Source organism: Schistocerca piceifrons, chromosome 9 (assembly GCF_021461385.2).
Source record: "Schistocerca piceifrons isolate TAMUIC-IGC-003096 chromosome 9, iqSchPice1.1, whole genome shotgun sequence".
NCBI lineage: Eukaryota > Metazoa > Arthropoda > Insecta > Orthoptera > Acrididae > Schistocerca > Schistocerca piceifrons.
Window position 1 is genome coordinate 183,182,961 of NC_060146.1, and position 25,893 is coordinate 183,208,853.

The following is a 25,893-nucleotide window of genomic DNA, read 5'->3' on the forward strand; positions in this document are numbered from 1 at the left end:
CAATGGTATGCTATTTCTTTTTGTGTTAAATTGGGAGAAAACGCGACGACAGCTTACGGTAAGCTTCAGAAGGCTTTTGGAGAGGAGGTTATGTCGAGAGCTGAAGTTTTTTGTTGGCATAAAATGTTTAGTGAAGGCAGAACGAATGTTGACGATGAAGAATGCAGTGGACGGCTATCAACCTCATGGACAAACGTCAACTTGGCCAAGGTGCATGAACTCGTACAATCTGATCGAAAATTTTCATGAAAATGATTGCAGAAGAACTGAACATCAATCGCGAAACGGTTCGTGTAATAATAACTGAAGATCTTGGTATGAGAAAGATTTGTGCAAAAATGATCCCCAAAAATCTCACACCACAACAGCGAGAATCACGGGAAAATGTGGCAGCCGATCTGTCAGAGCAAACGGAAATCAGTCCAGAATTGTTGAGCCGTTTTATCTCTGGTGATGAAAGTTGGTTTTTACAAAAGATCCATAGACAAAACGCTCAAGTTCGCAATGGTGCTCAAAGGGATCACCCAGACCAAAAAAGCTCGCATGTCGAAGTCATAAGTGAAATACATGCTTTTGTGCTTCTTTGATTCCAAGGGAATTGTTCATAAAGAGTGGGTGCCTCCTGGACAAACAGTTAACCAATATTGCTACAATGAAATTTTTGAAAGACTTCGTAAAAGAGTTCTTCGTGTCCGTGCCAACATTGCTGATAAATGGATTCTGCACCACGATAATGCGCCATCCTATACTGCTATGTCAGTACAGCAATTTCTTACCTTAAAACAGGTTTCAGTACTACCACAGCCACCTTATTCACTAGATATCGCTCCGTGAGACTTTTTTCTATATCCAAGTGTCAAAATGGCGGTCAAGGGACACCATTTTCAAACAACACAAGATGTCCAAAAAGCTGTGACGAGGGTCTTGGAGGATATTACGGAATATGAGTTCCAGAAATGTTACCAGAAATGGCAGAAGCGCTGGGAAAAGTGTATGCAATCAGAAGGGAACTACTTTGAAGCAGACAACACTAAAATTGACTAAAGCGGTAAGCAACATTTTTTTTTTCACATCAGTCGCATTTCTTTATTTTCGCACCTCGTACAAGTTATTCTGCAGGTTTCTATAGAGATTCACAGCATGTGCAGCAATTAGCAATTCAGTTAATTATTTCGTTGCTATGTAAGAAGAAATAATATTTTCGTACAGCATACTTTCTGTACCTTAGCATTCTTTTCTTCATCACAGAAACACATTAGGTTCACGAACGGACAGTTCTTGTATTCATTTAAAATTTTATTTTGTGCACTGATGTTTCGCCTGTGCAGCCATTTTAAAGCACCAGCACACACATCACTAAGAACGCTATTAGAATACCACACACAAAGCAGCCAACGGTTATAGTAAAAAGCATAAAACCAGAACAGAAAAAGAATGAAATGAAGAGTTACTATGTTTAACAAATTAAACACAGATGTGTTGGGTTACAGTGATGTAATTTTGCTGTCTGTGCATGTATCATCTAATATACAATGAACGGTAAAACAATTAAAAACTCTGTATTTACAGGTAAAAATGGTAAACAGGTTATAGTTGAAAAGTTATACGGGGTGTTACAAAAAGGTACGGCCAAACTTTCAGGAAACATTCCTCACACACAACGAAAGAAAATATGTTATGAGGACACGTGTCCGGAAACGCTTACTTTCCATGTTGAAGTTCATTTTATTACTTCTCTTCAAATCACATTAATCATGGAATGGAAACACACAGCAACAGAACGTACCAGCGTGACGCCAAACACTTTGTTACAGGAAATGTTCAAAATGTTCCCCGTTAGCGAGGATACATGCATCCACCCTCCGTCGCATGGAATCCCTGATGCGCTGATGCAGCCCTGGGGAATGGCGTTTTGTATCACAGCCGTTCACAATACGAACACGAAGAGTCTGTACATTTGGTACCGGCGTTGCGTAGACAAGAGCTTTCAAATGCCCCCATAAATGAAAGTCAAGAGGGTTGAGGACAGGAGAGCGTGGAGGCCATGGAATTGGTCCGCCTCTACCAATCCATCGGTCACCGAATCTGTTGCTGAGAAGCGTTCGAACACTTCGACTGAAATGTGCAGGAGCTCCATCGTGCATGAACCACATGTTGTAACGTAGTTGTAAAGGCACATGTTCTAGCAGCACAGGTAGAGTATCCCGTATGAAATCATGATAACGTGCTCCATTGAGCGTAGGTGGAAGAACATGGGGCCCAATCAAGACATCACCAACAATGCCTGCCCAAACGTTCACAGAAAATCTGTGTTGATGACGTGATTGCACAATTGCGTGCGAATTCTCGTCAGCCCACACATGTTGATTGTGAAAATTTACCATTTGATCACGTTGGTATGAAGCCTCACCCGTAAAGAGAACATTTGCACTGAAATGAGGATTGACACATTGTTGGCTGAACCATTCGCAGCAGTGTACCCTTGGAGGCCAATCAGCTGCTGATAGTGCCTGCACACGCTGTACATGGTACAGAAACAACTGGTTCTCCCGTACAGTGACGTGGTCAACGTTACCTTGTACAGCAGCAACTTCTCTGACGCTGACATTAGGGTTATCGTCAACTGCACGAAGAATTGCCTCGTCCATTGCAGGTGTCCTCGTCGTTCTAGGTCTTCCCCAGTCGCGCGTCATAGGCTGGAATGTTCCGTGCTCCCTAAGACGCCGATCAATTGCTTCGAACGTCTTCCTGTCGGGACACCTTCGTTCTGTAAATCTGTCTCGATACGAATGTACCACGCCACGGCTATTGCCACGTGCTAATCCACACATCATGGGCATCTGCCAACTCCTCATTTTTAAACATTGCACTGACTGCAAAACCACGTTCGTGATGAAAACTAACCTGTTGATGCTACGTACTGATGTGCTTGATGCTAGTACTGTAGAGCAATGAGTCGCGTGTCAACACAAGCACCGAAGTCAACATTACCTTCCTTCAATTGGGCCAACTGGCGTTGAATCTAGGAAGTACAGTACATACTGACGAAACTATAATGAGCTCTAACATGGAAATTAAGCGTTTCCGGACACATGTCCACATAACATCTTTTCTGTATTCGTGTGTGAGGAATGTTTCCTGAAAGTTTGGCCGTACCTTTTTGTAACACCCTGTATAATAAAATGGTTTATCGCATTATTCGACTTGTGAGCTGTGCTAAACCATTTCATTATATTATAACGATGTCAACAGTGAGTAAAAACACGGAAAAGTGCATAGTTCGAATATCTCCCTATCCTCAGCTTTCACAGGTAAATGTTCAACCACCTGAAACAGTGAAGCACGAGTCAAGACAGACAGGTACTGGCAGGATCCAGGCTCTTTGGGCAGGTACTTGGATAGGTAAGTGAGTGAGCACTTGCAGGCGAAAAGCAAAGGAGCGCTGCTTAAGTCCCGAACCAATAAACAGCTACAGTCAACAGGAAGCTGCCCACTCCATTGCAGGGTGAAACCACATTACGGAAATAAGCCCCTCATAAATGGCTACAAAAATTTCACAAATCGTAGAACAGCCACCATTTCAACAACCTGATCAAAATCCGGAGTAGGAAGTATTCAAGGCTCATTGCAGAGAAACAATCACATGCAAGTAACTGACAAGTACAGACATTTAGTAATAAGTACTTTTTTGTTGAGTTACGTGCTTAATACACTGAAGACCCAAAGTACACCTGCCTAATAACTTGCAGAGCTCCCGCGAGCTTGCAGAAGTACCGCAGCTCGACGTGGTATGGACTCGACTAATGTCTGAAGTAGTGTTGGAGGGAACTGACACCATGAATCCTTCAGGGTTGTCCATAAATCCGTGAGATGGAGATCTCTTTTGAACAGCACGTTGCAAGGCATCCCAGATATGCTCAATAATGTTCATGGCTGGGGAGTTTGGTCGGCAGCGGAAGTGTTTAATCTCAGAAGAGTGTTCCTGGAGTCACTCTGTAGCAATTCTGGGGGTCGCATTGTCCTGCCGGACAACTGTTCGTCGGAATGCACAATGGACATGAATGGATGCAAGTGATCAGACAGGACGCTTACGTCTGTGTCACCTGTCAGCTTCGTCTCTAGGCGCATCAGGGCTCATACATAACTCCAACTGCACACATCCCACACCATTCTAGGGCCTCCACCAGCTTGAACAGTCACGTGAAGACATGCAGGGTCCATGGAATCATGAGGTTGTCTCCATACCCGTACACGTCCACCCTCACTACACAATTTGAAACTAGACTTGTCAGACCAGGCAACATCTTTCCAGTTATCAACATTCCAACGTCGGTGTTGACCGGCCCAGGCGAGGCATGTAGTCATCAAGGGTACAGGAGTGGGCTCTTGGCTCCGAAAGCCCATATCGGTGATGTTTCGTTGAATGGTTCACACACTAGTGCACGTGTTGATGGCCCAGCACTGAAATCTGCAGCAATTTGCGGATGGGTTGGACTTCTGTCACGCTGAACGATTATCTTTACACGTCGTTGGTCCCGATCATGAAGGATCTGTTTCCGGCCGCAGCAGTGTCGGTGATTTTATGTCTTAGCGTATTCCTGATATTCACGGTACTCTCGTGAATTTGGTCGTACGGGAAAAGCCCCACTTCATCGCGACCTCTGAGGTGCTGAGTCCCATCGCTCGTGGGCCGTCTATAACACCACGTTCAAACTCACTCAGATATTCATAACTTGTCATTGTAGCAGCAGTAACCGATATAACAACTTGCCAGACACTTGTTGTCTTATATAGGTGTTGCCGACCGAGTGCTGTATTCTGCCCGTTTACATATCCCAGTATCTGAAAATGTTATGCTGTGAATTGTGCAATTCAAATAGCATTCATACATCGTTCCTTCTGTTTGAAGAAGCAGCAGACGAGATCCTTCCACCGGCTTGTATTTTATACTTTCATCTTTTCTGACAAAGTCTGATTTGCGTATGACACTTCTCTCCACACCACTAAATGAAAGTCATTGTCATTCACAGGGTTTATGTTTATTCATGTACCTTTAGTTTTTTTAAGAACACTTAGTATATCACACACCTTCAGAACCAGTAAGTATCTGTTGCCCCCCGATTATATTTGGAACTTTCCACAATGTTTCCATCTGTATCCTATCAATTGACTGCTCACCTCTGTTCCGGAACTCACTTCTTATGCACATTTAAGTGTATGGTATAAATCACATTAATCTCTAGCTTAACGTTTCTACAGTGTACCAGAAATTTTATTTTTTATTTTCGGAGGCTGATTATAAAAGAGTACTATGCCTGTCTACATTAGTCTTTTATGACACAAATTCGGAGTTACTATAGAGTAGTGTAGATTGTTTTGCCTTCTTCTATGTATATGTGAATCTGAGATATATACATTATTTTTAGCGTGTCGTAGAGAAAAATTTACACCAAAGCCTAAATGTGTGGTGAGTCATTTGTTAGACTTAAATAAACATATAGATGAGTACGTTATACCGACATATTTGTAATTTATCCCCTATTTTGCTTTAATAAAAGTATTTTATTGTAGAGCAGATATAATTGTCTGACTACTAATGTGTTATTTGTGATGAAGAATAGACACAGGTATGAGAGACATGCAGTTCATAATGCGTAAAGTCTGAAGTAATCAGTTTAGAAAATGTTGTCGCTGTAAAACAATATCCGTCTTTTTGTGCTCCCCTCTTCACCTTTTCTTCTGATAACCACAATCTGTTAAGACACATGTAGGTTTCTTTAAGTGAGAATAATTACTCATTTTTGTTCCAGTGTTGTGGTGTAGTTATATTTTGTACCATTAATACTCTTGGTATGTTGCAGACTGGTTTTACTGTGGAAGCTCCTGTGAGACTGAATATAAGAATTCGAGTATGCGGCCATCATCACGGCTGTCTCACTAAGAGAATTGTAGTAATTATTGAGAACGTGCCTGCTGTTTAATTTACGAAGTCGGATTTGCTGGTGCGAGCAAAACTGGCACACTTGAAATATTCGATATTGACACGGTAGCGAAAATAAGACACCAAGCCAGTTATTCCGGAAACTTAGAATATTTCGTACAAATTGAAGAGTTTCTATTCATCGTCAGTTTACTTCTGCAGCAGAGCTAAAACGCCATAAGTAATTTTAAATCTTAAAATTTATTCCAATCCATTGCGGCGAAGTGCTACAGCAACGTTCTGTTGTGATAAATATTAGAGGACAGTCGTGGGTTATATTGGCTGAGAAACAACGCGTTTTACCCGCTTGTAGCGTCATCAGGTTATGACGTGCGATGTGGGTCATCACACAGAACAATGCGGAGTAAGACCACTCTCACAAAATTGTAAACATGTCCCCGGCAGTTTGTTCTGTGGCTATATTTAAAGTTTTGTGAGGGTGGTCTTACTCTGTGCTGTTGTGTGTGGCGACCCACATCGCACGAGATAACCTGATGATGCTCTACCTATGTCAAACGCGTGGGTTTTTCGCCAATAAAGGGCATTGTTAGCCTTGTATTTCTATTAATATTAATAATTCTAAATTCTTTATTTTGCACAGTGATTATGTTGTGCCTTACTGAAGAACTGCCTGTGTTATTTTATGTGTACCAAAACTAGGAAACTCTCTTACATCAGAATTAGTTCAACCTCCTCGTTCCCACATAAAGAACTGTTGACTTTATTGTTGGTGTACCCCATTTGCCAATGATTTATACCAAAGATTTTTCGTGGTTCAAAGTTAAATCAAGTTCAGACAAGATATATAGAACAACATTTTACTTCTTTGATAGAATATCATGATTTACATAGGGGATCCTTGGTATAAGCCATTGTAGATCCTAAATGCCGATGTTTTATAAACTAAAATTGCTGATAGGTGCTTGATTGGTTTTATTATTGAGGTACAGTACTGTTAACTTGAAGATAAAATAGCTTATCTTGTGCAAACACCGTAATTTTTTGCCAGTTCCTTCTGTTGTACTGTCTGACAGATGACAGATGACAGTAATTTCATGACAGGGATTCAATTATAGAAGAAAATTAGCAAATTAGCGGAATAGAACATTTTCATTTAATAATTTCAACGAAAATACATTCAACCATTTATCTGCAGTTAACAACATCATACAGTCAAATAGTCTTATTTTTTTATCTACAGATTACACAACATGGGATGAAGATCATTGAGTTACAAAAATTGAAATTCAATGGCGGAAATGCACATAATGAAAATAAATGTGTATCTTTTATCGAACAACATTGAATAGCAAATACTGCACTATGCTTTGCTAGAATCAACAGTTGAAGGTTATATATACAAAGTTCGTTCCAAGCGAAACACTGCAAAATGAATTCTTGTACACTTTAGTAGTCTCTCTAATTATTTATGAAATGCTCTGTTTACGAAAACAGAAGCAGTAAGTTCAGTCAGAGGTATAAAGTGCAGACACTGTTCGCAGTAACTGTAGTACCTGGATACAAGATTCCCTGTCAAAATCAAAAAATAATAACGACAACCTTTCTTCCTTCAACATTCACGGATGTCCAAAGCAGTTTCATGAGCTAAATGTTCCATAGAAGTAGTGATGATTCAAACTGCCAACAGCGACGATTTCACTTCACATCTATACATTCACTCTATCAGGTACCAGCCTGTCAGATTCTTGTCTCTTTCGGAGCGTCCAGTAGTAGCTGTACACGACTCGCAGGAAGAACACGTTGGGCACTGGCAGAGAAAAGTGAGAAATACACAGAGGCTGTAGGCAGATGTTAAACATTTCAAATGTAATGGGGCATTACTGAAAAATAAAATAGAAGAGCCAGATATGAGAAAATGAAAGGTTTTGTTTAGCCAGAAATACACTATACCGTTCAGCAGACTGTCAAATCATACGTTCGATATGTCCTGCACATCCTATCACGTACCAGCACCTTCAGGGATACCTTAACACAATAAAGACAAACTGTAGGAATTTAACCCATATGCTGTATTAACGGTACTGTTTTGCTATACTATTTAATGTTATTCATGTTTCTGATAGCTATATTTATTCAACTGCATTAGAAAGAAAACCGCTACTTTGGAAGAGGCCGTTGCCTCTTCAGTTGTTCTATGTAACTACTGTTTACTTCCTACTGACAGTTCAGCAAGAGTTACAAAAATGGTTCAAATTTCTCTAAGGACTATGGGACTTAACATCTGAGGTCATCAGTCTTCTAGGCTTAGAACTAACCTAAGGACATCACACACATCCATATCCGAGGCAGCATTCGAACCTGCGACCGTAGCAGCAGCGCGGTTCCAGATTGAAGCGCTTAGAACCGCTCGATCACAGCGGCCGGTAGCAAGAGTTTCACACGTATTCCAGGTTTGCAGTTATTGTGTGAAGTATGTATGGAGGTTTATTCACAGCAGTCTGTTTAATAGCATGATTCAACAATTCAGTTCATTTGTACAAGGTACGACTAATAAGGCTTCACTTCACTTAGTTTTAAATTTCTGGAGGCTCTGCATTTTATACTGTGTCTATTGTTAACTTTTGAAATCAAACAACGAAAAATCCAGAATAGAATAATGACAACATTATAAAAGCAAAGACTGCTACTCACCATATAATGGAGATTGTGAGTTGCAGAAAGGCATGGCAAGAACACTGTTAAACAAGTAAGCTGTCAGTTAAAAGGTGGTCTTCTGAAGAAGCAGATGACACGCAACCCCCCCCCCCCCCCCTCCACACACACACTCACACAACTCAGAGGCACATGACCATTGTGTCTAGGAGCTGAGGCCAGAATGCGATCATCTGTGCATGATGGGAGAAACATCTGGGTGGCGAGGGTAAGGAGGAGCCTGATGTGGGGAGGGGGAGGGATAGCAGGGTAGTGGTGGGGGACAGTAAAGTGCTGCTTGTGGGAGCATACAAGGATGTGGTGGGGAGGGGTAAAGCAGGCAGGTGCAGAAAGGAGGTTAGATAGAGGGAGGAAGGGTAGTGGAAAAACAGAGAAGTAAAGAGACCAGAGGTTACAGTGGCGGAATAGAAGGATAGATAATGAGATAGTGCCAGAATGGTGACAGGAAGGGGATAGGTGGATGAAGGATAATGACCAACGAAAGTTGAGGCCAGTGGGATTATGGGAACATAGCAGGGAGAGTCTCTACATGCGCATTAAAAGATGGCAGGGAGGACCAGCTGGCACAGGCTGTGAAGCAGTCGCTGAAGTGAGGAAATTATGTTGCGCAGTGTTCTCAGCAACTGGGTGATCCAGCTGTTTCTTGAACACAGTTTGCCATTCATGTGGACAGACAGCTTCTTGGCTGTCATGCCCACGTAGAATGCAGCACAGTGATTGCAGCTGAGCTTGTAGACCACATGAGTGCATTCACAGGTAGCCCTGCCTTTTTTTGGGATGAGTGATGCTTATGACCAGACCAGAGTAGGCGGTGGTGGGAAGATGCACAGGCTAGATCTTGCATCTTGGTCTATTACAGGGACAGCAGCGATGAGGCAAAGGCCTGCGATCAGGTGTGGAGTAGGGAAAGAAAAGGATATTGTGTAGGTTCTTCAGTGGATGGTGGAATAGCACTGTGGGAGGGGGTGGGAATTATAATGGATAGGAAGTTTCTCATTTTAGGGCATGACGAGAGGTGGTCAAAATCCTGGTGGAGGATGCCATTTACTTGCTCTGGTCCTGTGTGGTACTGAGTCATAACGCTCCTTTGCGACCTGAAGGTGAGACTTTTGGTGATGACTAGAGAAAAAATGTGTACGACTTATAAAAATATCTGCCAGTCTGTTAACAATACAACTGCCATTGCAGCACCATCTCATGTGTATATATCTCATCTTGGAATTTAAAATAATATAAAGATAAGGTCAGTTGTAACAACTATATAGTTTTCTCAATTTCGGCTATTCCTATTTTTTGTCTTTGAGTAAGTTCTTTTTATAATGTCTATTATTAGAACACTGGCGAGTAGATTTAATACATCAAATCGTATAAATTTTCCTTCTCTAGATATAGGTATATCTTTAATCTGAGTAACGCTGCATCAGTGGCATTTTGAACTTCATAGTCTGTTTGAAAAGTGTAATAATTTTTTTTATTAGGGCGTGAGGTTTCTTACTCATTCTGTATGCAGGACTATTAATGTAATTAACTACAGGATGTGTAGTATATCTGGTCTTAAGGAGGTTGAGCATGGAGTGTGGTTGGTCGTGAGTTCATAACCAAACATTCATTAACCTCCCTCTCTGTAAGGATGAAATTACACTATTTAAAGCTTTGCTGATTAAAGCATTAAATCTATTGGTAGGACCTCTATTTTATTTCGTAGTACTATTAGTAGTAATAAAGCGTTTTACCTTAGTAACATAATCATTCTCATTTATAATGACTGCACTAGCATCCTTATCTGCTTTCAGGCCAATAGATTTGTCTAGTGTTAATTTCTCGTTAATTCCACTTATGATAAGATTATTTTGGGTCTTATTATTATCCACCTATTTCTTATATTTTATTTGATCTTCAATAATCCTATCACCTTTGTTAGTAAATCTGTTTTTCCTTTTCATGGACTCCTAACTGGGCTATGTCTAGAGCTATTTGTATGTTACAATAGCAACAATGTTTTTTAAGCACTACCGTTTATAACTGATGCTACATTGTACTTTAACCCTTTGTCATAAATATTCATTTCAGCTGTAGTAAAGGTAATATTAGTTAGGCTGACTACACATTTAAAACATTTGCATTAAGCATGATCAGATCCAAACCTAGTGTTGCATGTATGTTCCACATCTCCACGTTAACTACTGGATTGGTTTGAACCAAACTTCGTATACAGACCACTTACAGTCTGGAACGAAACGCTGTGGGGTTAAAATCACTTACCTATCAATGCGCAAATACCAATACTTTATTCATCTAGTATTTTAGAATGAGTGCATTAATATACTTCCAATAAACTTTACACATGATTTCCAATTTTAACGAAACCTTCCCTTGCTGGAGACTCCCACAAAATGATGAAAGAAAAACACTTTATCGCTTAGTACATTTTCATGGAGCAAAACTGCTGCAAGAAACATGACGTTATAATTTACTACTTCTTTACTGCTAACTGCATTCGTGACCCATTTTACAGACAGTATTCACATATACTACTGTATGTACAGGAAAATTTATATCATTGTACGGCAAAAGTTCACAACGGGATCCATGACAAATACGGGTCTGCAACAAACTTATGACATCAAACTAGTCGTCTTGTCCGCCATACTTTGCGAACACTCAGCTCCTTGAAGGGCCCGTAGGAAATCAAGTCATCAATAGAAAGGTACCCACTAAACGCCTTAGCTTCCTCATTTGCTATAGAGAACTTGTATGCGTTTAAACGTGTATTAAAGAATAATTATTAAACTGGTCTGAAATAGTTGCTGTGCTGTGACGTACGCATCACAGCCTATCTTTCTCGTGGGCCTCGGTTTAGTAGATACAACATAACGCTTTCATTTATTCCTTTCTTACTGCAGACTCTATTCACAACACATTTCGCAGACATTTGCCATATATACCACTACATGTGCCTGCAAAATTATAACATTTTACAGCACATAGTTCAGAATAGACGTCATAAACATTGAACTGCACCAAAATGAAACTGCAAGGCGAAATTAGCTAATGATACAGGTTAAATATATGTGCAAACGCATGTGAAATATGTTGTTGTTGTTGTGGTCTTCAGTCCTGAGACTGGTTTGATGCAGCTCTCCATACTACTCCATCCTGTGCAAGCTTCTTCACCTCCCAGTACCTACTGCAACCTATATCCTTCTGAATCTGCTTAGTGTATTCATCTCTTGGTCTCCCTCTACGATTTTTACCCTCCACGCTGCCCTCCAATACTAAACTGGTGATCTCTTGATGCCTCAGAACATGTCCTACCAACCGATCCCTTCTTCTAGTAATATGTTAAATATATGTAATACATATTTGACGTACGTGTGCACGAGAAAAGCGACGGTAAAAATCCCATCCTCAACCCCTGGTCGATTTAAATCAAATTTGGTACACGTATTGGTAACAGTGTGGAAAGAACTACTAGGGGGGCAAGAACAACCAACCTCCAACTGGGGCGAAAATTGTAACATGGAGATAGTAGAGGGGAGAAGAAGATGGGTAAAAATAGGGAGGGGAGGAGATGGATAGATAGAAGAGACAGGGACAGAGAAAGTGGCAAAAAAAGGGGTGTTGGACAGAGTGAGGGCTAGGAAGAGATGGACAGAGAAAGGAAAGAGGAGGAGACAGAGAGGGTTGAGTGGGAGGTGGTCAGAAGGAAGGGAGAGGAGGAGATCAATATAGGGAGTGGTAAGAAGAGATGGGCAAAGCAAGAGGGAGGCCAGATGGATTTAGAGGGGAAGGATTAGATGAACAGAAGGGGGAGCAGAGGGACATAAGGGGCAGGAGAAGATGGACAGAGGGGGGAGGGCAGATTGACAGAGAGATGGGGAAAGTGGAGTAGGACAGGGAGATGGGCAGGAGGGGGGTGGGTCAGGTAGAAACAAAGAGGGTGTGGGGGAAATGGTCAGACAGGGAGTGAAGGATGATATGGACAGAGAGGGCTGATGGAGGAGATGGACTGATGGTAGATTGGAATAAATGCTCAGCTAGTTAGGAAATAAAACACGTGTAAATAAAGAGATTGAATTAGTTTTATGTGCATTGTGAAAATGGATTATTTGGATGTTTCCAGCACCATAGGCAATTATTAAACAAGAACTTGAATAACTACAGCTAGAGCTGAGCGACTTATGCACCAGTCAGTATAATAGTATACTTACACAAGTAGATGACGCACATAAAAAATATAATAATGGTGTCGGAAGGACGTTCATACCAAAAAACAGCAGACCACGAGATAACAGCTATTACAATAACTGCTACGGCCGTCAGGGCTTTTACAATCAACCATGGTAAGAGCTTGGCAGAGCTTCCCTGAAATGTATAAAAAGAAACTGACATTAGTAGTACAGATCAGATTTCTTAATTTAATGCCATTTTTGGTGGTAGCTCGTCATGAAAATAAGCTCACCTGAGATACACTGATAAGTCATTTGAACAAAACTGATGAAACGTGATTCTTATCAAAATCAGATACTGTAAGTGGATGCTACGCTGATTCTGGCCCAGTGATTTACCGTGAGTCATCCTTATCTCTTCAACAATTTGTGTCCCCCAACCCGCTCCCATTGATCTCTTACGCTCCCCTTCCGCACTGTTGTTGTTGTTGTTGTTGTGGTCTTCAGTCCTGAGACTGGTTTGATGCAGCTCTCCATGCTATATACTGTGCAAGCTTCTTCATCTCCCAGTACCTACTGCAACTTGCATCCTTCTGAATCTGCTTGGTGTATTCATCTCTTGGTCTCCCTCTACGATTTTTACTCTCCACGCTGCCCTCCAATACTAAATTTGTGATCCCTTGATGCCTCAGAACATGTCCTACCAACCGATCCCTTCTTCTACTCAAGTTGTGCCACAAACTTCTCTTCTCCCCAATCCTGTTCAACAGCTCCTCATTAGTTACGTTGTCTACCCATCTAATCTTCAGCATTCTTCTGTAGCACCACATTTCGAAAGCTTCTATTCTCTTCTTGTCTAAAGTATTTATCGTCCATGTTTCACTTCCATACATGCCTACAATCTATACAAATACTTTCAGAAATGACTTCGTGACACTTAAATCAATACTCGATGTTAACAAATTTCTCTTCTTCAGAAACGCTTTCCTTGCCATTGCCAGTCTACATTTCATATCCTCTCTACTTCGACCATCATCAGTTATTTTGCTCCCCAAATAGTAAAACCCCTTTACTACTTCAAATGTCTCCTTTACTAATCTAATTCCCTCAGCATCACCCGACTTAATTCGACTACATTCCATTATCCTCGTTTTGCTTTTGTTGATGTTCATCTTATAACTTCAAGACACTGTCCATTCCGTTCAACTGCTCTTCCAAGTCCTTTGCTGTCTCTGACAGAATTACAATGTCATCGGCGAACCTCAAAGTTTTTATTTCTTCTCCATGGATTGTAATACCTACGCCGTATTTTTCTTTTGTTTCCTTCACTGCTTGCTCAATATACAGATTGAATAACATCGGGGAGAGGCTACAACCCTGTCTCACTCCCTTCCCAACCACCGCTTCCCTTTCATGCCCCTCAACTCTTATAACTGCCATTTGGTTTCTATATAAATTGTAAATAGCCTTTCGCTCCCTATATTTTACCCCTGCCACCTTCAGAATTTGAAAGAGAGTATTCCAGTCAACATTGTCAAAAGCTTTCTCTAAGTCTACAAATGCTAGAAATGTAGGTTTGCCTTTCCTTAATCTAGTTTCTAAGATAAGCCGTAGGGTCAGTATTGCCTCACGTGTTCCAGTATCTCCACACTACTACACCTCAGTTATCTTACATATTAATGGTGCACTGTTATCCTGTGGGATAGAGGGTAAATAAGAGGCTTTATTTGTGACAGTTATTCTTATTCCTGATATATTACCCAATTAGGGTGATCTGTTATCCTGGTATTCCAGACCGAGCGAGGTGGCGCAGTGGTTAGACACTGGACTCGCATTCGGGAGGACGACGATTCAATCCCGCGTCCGGCCATCCTGATTTAGGTTTTCCGTGATTTCCCTAAATCACTCCAGGCAAATGCCGGGATGGTTCCTCTGAAAGGGCACGGCCGACTTCCTTCCCCATCCTTCCCTAATCCGATGAGACCGATGACCACGCTGTCTGGTCTCCTTTCCCAAAACCTACCAACCAACCAACCTGGAATTCCTATAAGGATAATTAACAGCACAATAAGGCAATCTAAGATGGTTGCTACTATCCCCAGTCACTGTTATCCTTATCTCTCACTTAATTAGGATAATTTATTACCCAACATAGCGCCCTTCTCCATGCCACAGTCACACAGGGGTGACTCATCCAGGTGTAGTAGACAGAGGCGCAGCCACAACTGTCCATGGTTAAAGTGAAGGCGGGACATGATAACCAGAAACGATGTGTGTTACACAGCACTGGATTACCATGGTCATATTCGTATCAGGTAATATAGCTGCATAATACATTCCTCTTTGCTGGTGCTGGGGTTCTGTAATTCCGATCTGCTGCCACACATCTTGCACCAGGTCTGAATATAAGAACCATGTTTATACGCCTTTGTCCTGTGGTGGATGTCACTCTTACCATGAGCATCAAGAGTTTCATTGCCCCTTATACCATGGTATCACTTTATCCACAGCATAGTGATTTTCTTGATATGACACCGTAATGCTACAGTACAGTCTGTGATTTGGTACATAAATTAATTTTTTGCATTATTGATGAAATGGTTCTATATGAGGAGTAATGGTGATCGTAAGTCTGTCAGAATAACGATTGTATCTATAGCTAGGCCACCAGCAAATTTATGAGCCTCTAGAATTGCGGTGAGCTCCGCTGTAAGTACTGAGGTTTCCGGAGGGAGCTTGAAGTGGGCATTATGTTCATCTGTTCGCTGTAATATATCCTTTCAACGCCATCTGCATTGCTGTGTAGAGATGGCGCGCATGTTCCCAACCACTTAAAAAGTTTTTTAACAGTTGCGGGCTCATATTAGGATCCACGTGTGGTACAGCCAGTCGAATGTCTAAATCTGTTATAAGATTCTTGTAATCTTTCATGCAAGTTGGATGGTGCGAAACTGTTGCGATTTGGTGACACAGTGGTACCAGTATCAACCAGTAAAGCGTTTCTCTGCCAACATCCAAACTGAGCCACAGCGCCAGAGAATGCGCCAAAGAGTATTATTCAGCCGCCTCCACTGGCAGTGCTTGTCGAGATGTGGCAGTAGTCAGTGCTTATAGAGATGTGGTAATAGTGAGTCGGTGTTGAGATGTTGTAGTAGGGAGTGCTTGTTGCATGTTTTATGCAGTTGTTGATGGGCTAGACAGCAGATGTTGTTCGAATGGAGATATTGTAATGATCAGAGTGCTTTTCGTCAATATATATGAAGGTAAAAAAATTCCCTTTTCTTGTTATTATTTCAATGTCTTAAATAATGCGTCATTACAGGTTCAGTCAACAAAGCATCTGGCTTGTGTTCTTGTATTAGAGTGTAATTCTGGTTTCCTTACGCAATTATAGTATTTCAATTTTTTTTAATTACTTCAGTATAAATGGTTTTTAAAATTTCTTGTCTTATTGAAGAAGAACCGTGCCAGATGTGTACGTTGAATCACACTTCCACACGCAGAACAGTTACACTTGTGCTTTGGTTTCGTACGTTTTATAGTTGCTGTGGACTTAATTAATTAATTGTGTTAACGGAAATTTTCTTTCATTCTTTGTTGTTATTCTATGCAGTCAGATTGCGTACTAAAACTAGTCAGGGCCAACCGTTTACGAGACTTCGTAACCGGACAGACAGCTACTAAAATTAAAATTATTTGCATTAAATATATAATTAAGCCCCCATGCACGTGGCGACCGCGACCGCTGCTTCGGATCGTCCCTTGGAATTCTTCTGATTGTAAAAATAGTAGACAGTAGTATTGTTGTAGTAATTTGTAGTTTAGTAATTGTAGTCTATATTGCATGTGTAGATTTGCTAATTGTCATTCTTCTAATGGTATTTTTTGCAGAATTTAATTTTTGTTGTCTTGTATATGGGTTTGACAATTTTGTGCAGTTAGGAAGATTTCAATTGTTCGTTAATCGTGTTTGAGGGAAGCATTTGGTGTGAATGGTATTGTTGGAGATAAAGTGTCATTGTGTGTAATTTTCGTAGTGACGAGTTTTGTATGTTTTGTAAATGATTACGCGAAAAAGGCAAAAATGATGAATAGTCAGAATAACGAAATTGTTGACATGGCGAACTCGCCAACACAGGAGAACAGGATGATGAATAATGAAGTGGAAAACAATTTAATAAGTCGGGAAAATAGTCCGGAAACAGTTCAAAATTTTTCACAATCGATAAATTTTCAAAATACGTGGTTAACGACAGAAGATATGGAGCAGTTGATGAGTTCAATATTAAATTTGGGATCTGAATTAAGAGCAATGATAACACAGTTAGGCTCACAAATAGGTACAAGTAAAACCGATATGGAAACAATGGAAACACAGTTAGGCTCACGAACAGGGACATGTTTCAAAAACATGAAAGATGAATTAAAGAAAGAAATTAGAGAGGAAGTACAACCGATTTTGAATGCTGACAATAATAGATTAATTTCAATAGAAATCAGACAAAAGGAACAGGATAGAGAGCAGGAAGAAAGAAATCGCGCGATAGTACAAAAATTTTCAGAGTTAAATTTACAACGTGCACATGATAAGGAAGAAATATTTGAGAAAATCGAGGAATCCGTACCAAATGACAGAATAAATAACCTAACACAACAATATGAACAGTTAACTACTAAATGTGTCAATACTGAAATCCGAGTCGCGATACTTACGGAAGACGTAAATAAACAGAAAGAACAAATAGGTGACTTATCCGAAAGAGTTGAGGAGATTGCAGATAAATTGACAAGTCTTAGTTTAAATGGGGACAGAGATTCAGATGATACAGCACCATTGCCATTTGCAGAAACCGAAGAGTACCAGAACATAAATAAGCATGTTGAAAATCAGGGAAAATTTAATGAACGCGTCAAAAGGGAATTTGAGGCATTACGAAAGCAAGTCAAACAAATTGAAGGCGAAATCGTAGGAAAAGACAGCAAAAGAAATTTGGAATCACAGATAGCAGAGGGGTTTGAAGAAAGTAATTTGTTTCATTTACGGGATGCAACAAGACAGCGCCAGGCGCGCGAACTTGACAATAATCGACATTCGGACTGGGATAGACGCGGTAGGTCTTTGTCGCCACGAGGAGAAAACTTTGACTATAAACACTTCTTGACTGTTCGGAAATTTAAGATCTTTCGCAATTCTAAGAATGACATACATCCATGTTCATGGCTAGATCAATTTATGTACGCACTTCCACCAAATTGGCCACTAAGTCACAAACTGGAAATTATGTGCAGCTATTAAAGTCCTCAGGGGATTCACTACACTAAGTGAATATGTGCCGTAGCGTGCATAGGGCCCCGAGCTGTAGTGGTGCTATTTCCCTTTTAGTTTTCTGCACCGCTGCCTACTCTTTTACTATTCTTTGCATCTGTCAAAACAACTCTTCGACTATCAATCTATCTATAGAGTCGTTAAAGAATAACCGGGTATGACTATTTTGCCCAAAAGTGATTTCGGAAATTACCGTTTGGACTTACTATATCTTCTGCAGCATTCATTTGTAGTTTAAACAAAATTTTACCTGTTTATCTTCGTGACAATATTACTTCATATGTTGACGATATTCTTATTGCTAAACGTTCTTGGAGTGAGCATAACAAAATTTTGGATTCATTATTACGTATTTTTGCAAGAGTTGGCATTACAGTGAACTTGGAAAAATCTGAATTTGGTCGTTCTCAGGTGAAATTTCTTGGTCATATTATTTCTAAAGAAGGTATTTTTCCTGATCCAGAGAAACTAGACGCTATTCGTAATGATGCTGTTCCTACTACAAAACGTGATGTTCGTAGTTTCCTTGTTCTCTGTAATTTTCTTAGACACTTTGTTAGATTGGACAATTTGGCCACACCTCGTTTATGCAAATTATGTCAAAAGGCCAAGCTGCCAACTATTTCTCACAGAGCACCGTTGTTTCCTATCATTCCAGCGAAATTAAAGGACATGGCTGCAGTCGATTTGTTCGGTCCAGTGGTTCGTTCTACTAATGGTTTTGCGTACATTTTGGTAGCAGTGGAATTGACATCAAAATATGTGTGTTTTACACCTTTACGCAAAGCAACAGCTCTTTCAGTATCTAACGCTTTCATCAAACATTTTCTTAAAGAAGTTGGTCATGTTGATAAGGTTATATCAGATAATGGATCACAGTTTCGCTCTAAAATTTGGCTTCGTACTCTACGGCGTCGTAAGATTAAACCAATCTTCATTTCACTTTTTCACCCACAATCTAACGCTTCAGAGAGGTGGATGAAGGAAATCAATAAATTGTGTCGACTTTATTGTCATCAGAATCACAGAACGTGAGATCAGTATCTTCATATTTTTCAAAACATTCTGAATGAACTCCCTAATGATTCAACTTCTTTACCGCCTCTATTGATATTAAAAAATAAAGCACCGACAAATCGCATTTCTGAAATAGTTCCTTTCCCGCCTGCACGGAAACTGCGGCATTCTGAAGTTGTCAACCTGGCCCTACAAAATATTGCATCTGCGGCTGCTAGAAGAGAGAAATCAGCAAAACGTCCTGGTCGTTTAAAGACCTGTCAGTTGGTCAAAAGGTGTTAAATAAGTCTCATCGTTTGTCTCACAAAGGAAAGGGCTTGTGTCGCAATTTTTTTCTGCTTTATAACGGTCCATATAGAATTCGCAAAATTATACTGTCGAAGTAGAAACTCTTAAATCTCGGCGCTCTAAGGGAATACATCATATATCGAACGTTAAATTTTTTGTGGAATGACATACTTGTGAGACATCAACAGTTATACGTAAACACACGGAGAATGCAAGGATGCCGGGCCGTGTTCCGGCGGCGGCACATACTCAAAGCAACAGTCAAGTCTGCGCGCCACACAAGGCAGTCGTTGACCGCAAACAATTACTTCCTACGTCACGCGCCTACAGCTGATCGAGCACTCAGTGCGAATGCACTGACAGCCGTAAACAAATACACAGTCTAATTTCTCCGATTAAATTCAGTATAAAGCTATAGTGACTTGATAAATTATGTTATTAACGTTCAGTATTTTTTAGGATACGGTTGTATAAAATATTTAAGACCTTCAGGTAAATTCTGTGTGTGTCCGACGTTAAGAGGACTTGCTATCGAGAAAATTTCAGGAAGAATGTAATTTCGAAGAAAAAAGTAATAAACCAAAAAGGTAACTATTAACTGAGTTTATTTTTCAGGTAACATATTTCCACTTAGGTACGTACTTTAGACGTAATTTGCTGCTCGCGATTACGTGATTCATACTTTGTGCTAAATTTCATGTTCTATGAATTTACTTGTGAAGCGACGTGCTTGCGTACATTTGCTGAATTTGACAATGTTTTATTAATGAACAGGGTTGTTACTTATGTATATTATGCATCGCTTGGCTGCACTGCTTTTTCACTGACGTCATATTTTTTTTATTATGTGCCTGCTGTGCTTATTTATTTAAATTATAATTGTCACCTGATTAATTGTGCTGATATGGTTATGTATGTAGGTTATACTTCGTGATTTATATGCTTGCGCCTTCATTTTTACTTATTAAGGTTACATACGAACATTTATTTGCTTATGCTGATATGATGATAATGACATGTTTAATTGTGCTGATATGGTTATGTATGTAAATTACACTTTGTGATTTACTTGCTTGCGCCTTCATGTATACTTATTAAGATTACATACGAACATTTATTTGCTTATGCTGATATGATGATTATGACCTGTTATTGTGTAAGATATATATTTGCTGCTTTGCGTATGGATTGCATATTTATAGATTTCTGTTTGTTGTCATAACTACTCATTAATTTGGTATATAGAAATGCTGATATGAGGTGTACGAACATGGAGTTTAGGTTACACTGTGGTATTAATTATAGGTTGTTCGCTTGGCAGAGCCTCATTGTAGGGATTGTGCTGCATCCACTTGTTGACATTCTGTTCTCTACTGGTATATTTACTCGCTATTGCATGTTTTGCTTACGCTCAGTGCTTTATATATTAAGATAAGAAAATGAACTGTCGTAATTCTACGAATGACATTAGTACAAGAAACTTCATTGAAGTCACATGAGCTCGAGGTTTTATGGAAACTGTAGAAATTTATGCTAATAGGAAGGAAGCTAACGACATGACATACCAACACTAGGTTTAGAACATTGACAGTTATTACACTGCATTCTTCGTGAGCAATTGAAATAGCAAGTGACAGTTGACACAAGAAATACTCCACATGTTTGCTTATGTTTTGCCATAATTCTTGAAGGGGTGTACACACTGTGAAATATTATGATCATTCACACTCCATACTCGTACTTACTTACTGGAAGTTATTCAAACTAAAGGCTGTTAGAGGTCATGTATGCATTTCTTTTATTTAATGATGGACAAGGTAACCAAAATGTATTTTATAATTCATAATGAGTTGAAGATTTGGGTCAGATGGATTACACAGAGGTTGTGTGTGGACATTGTGTCTTCGGATTGTATGGGAAGATGAATTGAAGTTTGCACTAGGATTTTATCTGTTCTTGTTCGAGGAGACTGACTAGAGGAAAGAGTTGTTATGGAAGTGAAATGATATTAATGCTAAGGTTTATATTTATTGACGTATTGCAGAGGTATTATTGAGGTATTGAGATTGTTTGAAGTTGATGATTATTGGAGTTTTGGTGGACAAGAGGTAAGGTAAATGATATTGATGATAAGGTTTATATGTATCGACGTAAGACGTATTATTGAAGTATTGAGATTATGTGATGCTGATGATTATTGGAGTTTTGGTGGATAAGAGGTAAAGTAAGTGAGGAGCATATTTTTTTGTTGGTTTGTATGGAACAAGGAGGATGAAGATGGCAGACTAGAACACTAAAGTGGAAGGAAGATTGTCTACACACACTTTGTTAAATCAATAAGCAGTACATACTTTTTTTTTGGAGAGAGGAAGTAATTGCATATCTTGGCTCACTGACAGTTGTTCAGCAACCGTACATTTGATTTGGCTTGGCAAACATTGGTCTTGACATGATGACTATGACGTTGACTAACTATTATTGACTGTTATATATTGCTGCCACTACTACTTGATACACATGACGAACATCAAATCTTTGACAGAATTGTATTTACACAGTGAACACTATTCAATTACACAGTAGCACTTAATGTGGATGAAAGATGAGTGAGTGTGTTTTGTGTGTTTTCCTTTCCTAATCCCAGATAATTGGTACCGACCTATCTCCTAAATATTATTTTACTTGTTTGTAGTAGCTTGCACTGACACCCATAAATATTATAGGTTTAGTGGTATTTGTGTATTTGTAATAGTTAATATGACAATTATCTGATATCATTTGTGTGTTTATTATAATTTGTATGTTTAGTGTAAGAGCATTGATAATAATTTTGTAAAAGCAATTGTGTGTGCATTCAAACTGTTGTTCACACCTGCACCTGTTCAACATTGATGTGTGACACTTAGAAATGTTTAATTTCTGCTGATGAACTGTGTGATCAGTGATAGTGAATATTATGGACTGTTACTTGCACTTTTTCTACATGATTGGTGCCACTAGGACATGTTTAATTTCTGCTGATAAACTCTGATGAACAGTGTGATTAGTGATAGTGAATATTATGGACTGCTGTCTGCACCTGCTCAACTTTGCTGGGTGCCACTGATGAAACTGTTTCTACTGACATAATGTCACTTGTTGCTGTCTGCACCTGCTCAACATTGCTGGGTGCCACTATTGGAACTGCTTCTACTGAAATAATGTCACTTGTTGGTGTCTGCACCTGTTCAACATTGCTGGGTGCCACTAATGGAACTGCTTATACTGAAAATGTCACTTCTTGGTGTCTGCACCTGCTCAACATTGCTGGGTGCCACTGATGGAACTGCTTCTACTGAGATAATGTCACTTGTTGGTGTCTCCACCTGTTCAACAATGCTGGGTGCCACTGATGGACTGCTTCTACTGAAAAGATGTCACCTGTTGGTGTCTGCATTTGCTCAACATTGCTGGGTGCCACTGATGGACTGCTTCTACTGAGATAATGTCACTTGTTGGTGTCTGCACCTGTTCAACAATGCTGGGTGCCACTGATGGACTGCTTCTACTCAGGTAATGTCACTTGTTGGTGTCTGCACCTGTTCAACAATGCTGGGTGCCACTGATGGACTGCTTCTACTGAAAAGATGTCACCTGTTGGTGTCTGCACTTGCTCAACATTGCTGGGTGCCACTGATGGACTGCTTCTACTGAGATAATGTCACTTGTTGGTGTCTGCACCTGTTCAACAATGCTGGGTGCCACTGATGGACTGCTTCTACTGAAATAATGTCACTTGTTGGTGTCTGCACCTGTTCAACATTGCTGGGTGCCACTGATGGACTGCTTCTACTGAAATGATGTCACTTGTTGGTGTCTGCACTTGTTCAACATTGCTGGGTGCCACTGATGGAACTGCTTCTATTAAAATGATGTCACTTGTTGGTATTTGCACCTGTTGACCATTGCTGGGTGCTACTGCTGGAACTATCAACTACTTGTTTTTTTTTTTAATCATTGAAAGTATTTTATGTGAACATTTGTATAAACTGATTTTTTGTGTATTGTGTAAACTATTATGTAAAGTCACATGTATAAAAGAATTTGTATTGCTTACTGTATTTTATATATTAGGTTATTGAAAGGTCAGTGCAAAGCTAAAATTTTGTCTAATTATGTGATATTTACGTATTAATATTATCTTTTATTTTTGTCTGTATTTTTGTGGACGAATTTGGTGGTATTTTCACCACCAATGCTGGCAAAAATACCATCAAATTCTGACCCGTGGAGGAAGGGCATATGAAAGGTGGCTACACTGAGCCACAGCGCCAGAGATTGCGCCAAAGAGTATTATTCAGCAGCCTCCACTGGCAGTGCTTGTCGAGATGTGGCAGTAGTCAGTGCTTATCAAGATGTGGTAATAGTGAGTCGGTGTTGAGATGTTGTAGTAGGGAGTGCTTGTTCCATGTTTTATGCAGTTGTTGATGGGCTAGACAGCAGATGTTGTTCGAATGGAGATATTGTAATGATCAGAGTGCTTTTCGTCAATATATATGAAGGTAAAAAAATTCCCTTTTCTTGTTATTATTTCAATGTCTTAAATAATGCGTCATTACAGGTTCAGTCAACAAAGCATCTGGCTTGTGTTCTTGTATTAGAGTGTAATTCTGGTTTCCTTACGCAATTATAGTATTTCAATTTTTTAAAATTACTTCAGTATAAATGGTATTTAAAATTTCTTGTCTTATTGAAGAAGAACCGTGCCAGATGTGTACGTTGAATCACACTTCCACACGCAGAACAGTTACACTTGTGCTTTGGTTTCGTACGTTTTATAGTTGTTGTGGACTTAATTAATTAATTGTGTTAATGGAAATTTTCTTTCATTCTTTGTTGTTATTCAATGCAGTCAGATTGCGTACTAAAACTAGTCAGGGCCAACCGCTTACGAGACTTCGTAGCCGGACAGACAGCTACTAAAATTAAAATTATTTGCATTAAATATATAATTAAGCCCCCATGCAAAATTATCTTGGACAAATTGTGCACATTTGAGCAGATATTTAGATCCAATGTACATTTTCTGAATTCGACCAAGGGGTCATTAGCTTCGACAAGAAGAGATTCATAGGTGTTTACTGCAAAGCACCCAAGCGGTACCTGATGGCTTTTTATTGCCATCTGCCAAGCGTTTGTAGAGCAGCATAAATAGTCAAACCATAGCAGATGCAACTGCAGTCCATATGTGGCCCGATTACCATACCTTACAAAGTCATAAGCTGATCACCCACAACATTATGACCACCTACCTAATAGCCGGTAAGTCCATGGGCAACATAGGCAACATAAGGATGATGTGGGCACAGGAGCGCCGTGGTCCCGTGGTTAGCGTGAGCAGCTTGGTTCAAATCTTCTCTCCAGTAAAAAGTTTAAATTTTTGTTTTCAGACAATTATCAGAGTTCAGGCACTCACACGTAATCAATTTCGCTCTCCAAAATTCCAGGACATGTTCAGATTTGCTTGGTCATATGCAGGATTTGACGGTCTACACAACGAAAAATTTGAAAACGTTACAAAGATATGTTTTGACAGAGCATAGAGAAAACTGTGCGACTGTGAAACTATTGCATTTATTTTGGTACGGGTATCAGTGGCGACGCATCATGGCATAGAAGCAATGAGGCCTTGGCAGGTCGATGGAGGAAGCTGGCACAACATTAGCACACACAAGTCTTCTAATTCCCATAAATTCTGGAGATTGGGACGATGAGCTCTGAGGCAATGTTCAATCACATACCAGATAGGTTCAATTGGGTTCACATCTGGCAAGCTGGAGGGCCAGCACATCAACTGGAACTCGCCACTGTGTACTTCGTTCCAGTCAATCACACTCCTGGCCTTTGAGTCATGGTACCATTGCTGTTGGGAAACGTGACCGTCCTGAAGGGTTGCACGTGGTCTGCAACCACTGTGTGATACTCCCTAGCAGTCATAGTGCTTTGCACATGCTCCTCTGGACCCATGAATGTCCACGTAAATGCCCCCTTTCCCCCAGAGCATAACGAAGCCGCTGCCAGCTTGTCTCTGTCCCACAGCACAGGTGTCAAGGTTCCCCTGGAAGAGAACTGATTCGCGCCCTTCCATCGGCATGATGAAGAAGGCACCGGAAATCATCAGACCATGCATCACGCTGACATTGTGCCAACATTCAATGCTCCCATATCAGTTGTAGTTGACAATGTTGTGGTATTAATATTTTGTCAATGTTGTGGTGTTAACATTGGTACGTACATGGGTCGTGAACTGTGGAGGCCCATTGTTAGGAGTGTTTCATGCACTGTCTGTTCAGACATACGTTTACTCCGCTATTCATTAAACTCTGATGTTAGCTCCACCACAACTCGCTGTTTGTCCTGTTTTACCAGTCTGCCCAGCCTACGACGTCCAACATCTGTAA

The 25,893-nt window shown here is 40.1% G+C and overlaps 1 protein-coding gene across 2 annotated transcripts in view; it reads right to left on the bottom strand.

Moving 5' to 3' along the window:
* Positions 1–7,174: 7,174 nt before the first annotated feature.
* Positions 7,175–25,893, bottom strand: part of LOC124717209 — a 149,103-nt gene continuing 130,384 nt past the window's right edge. For both annotated transcript variants that reach the window (XM_047243989.1, XM_047243990.1), the window contains 2 exons: positions 12,921–13,018; positions 7,175–7,748 (listed from right to left, as the gene is read on the bottom strand). In XM_047243989.1, coding sequence (XP_047099945.1) covers positions 7,679–7,748; positions 12,921–13,018 — 168 coding nt within the window. In that variant the 3' untranslated portion in view covers positions 7,175–7,678. The remainder of the gene's footprint in view (positions 7,749–12,920; positions 13,019–25,893) is intronic.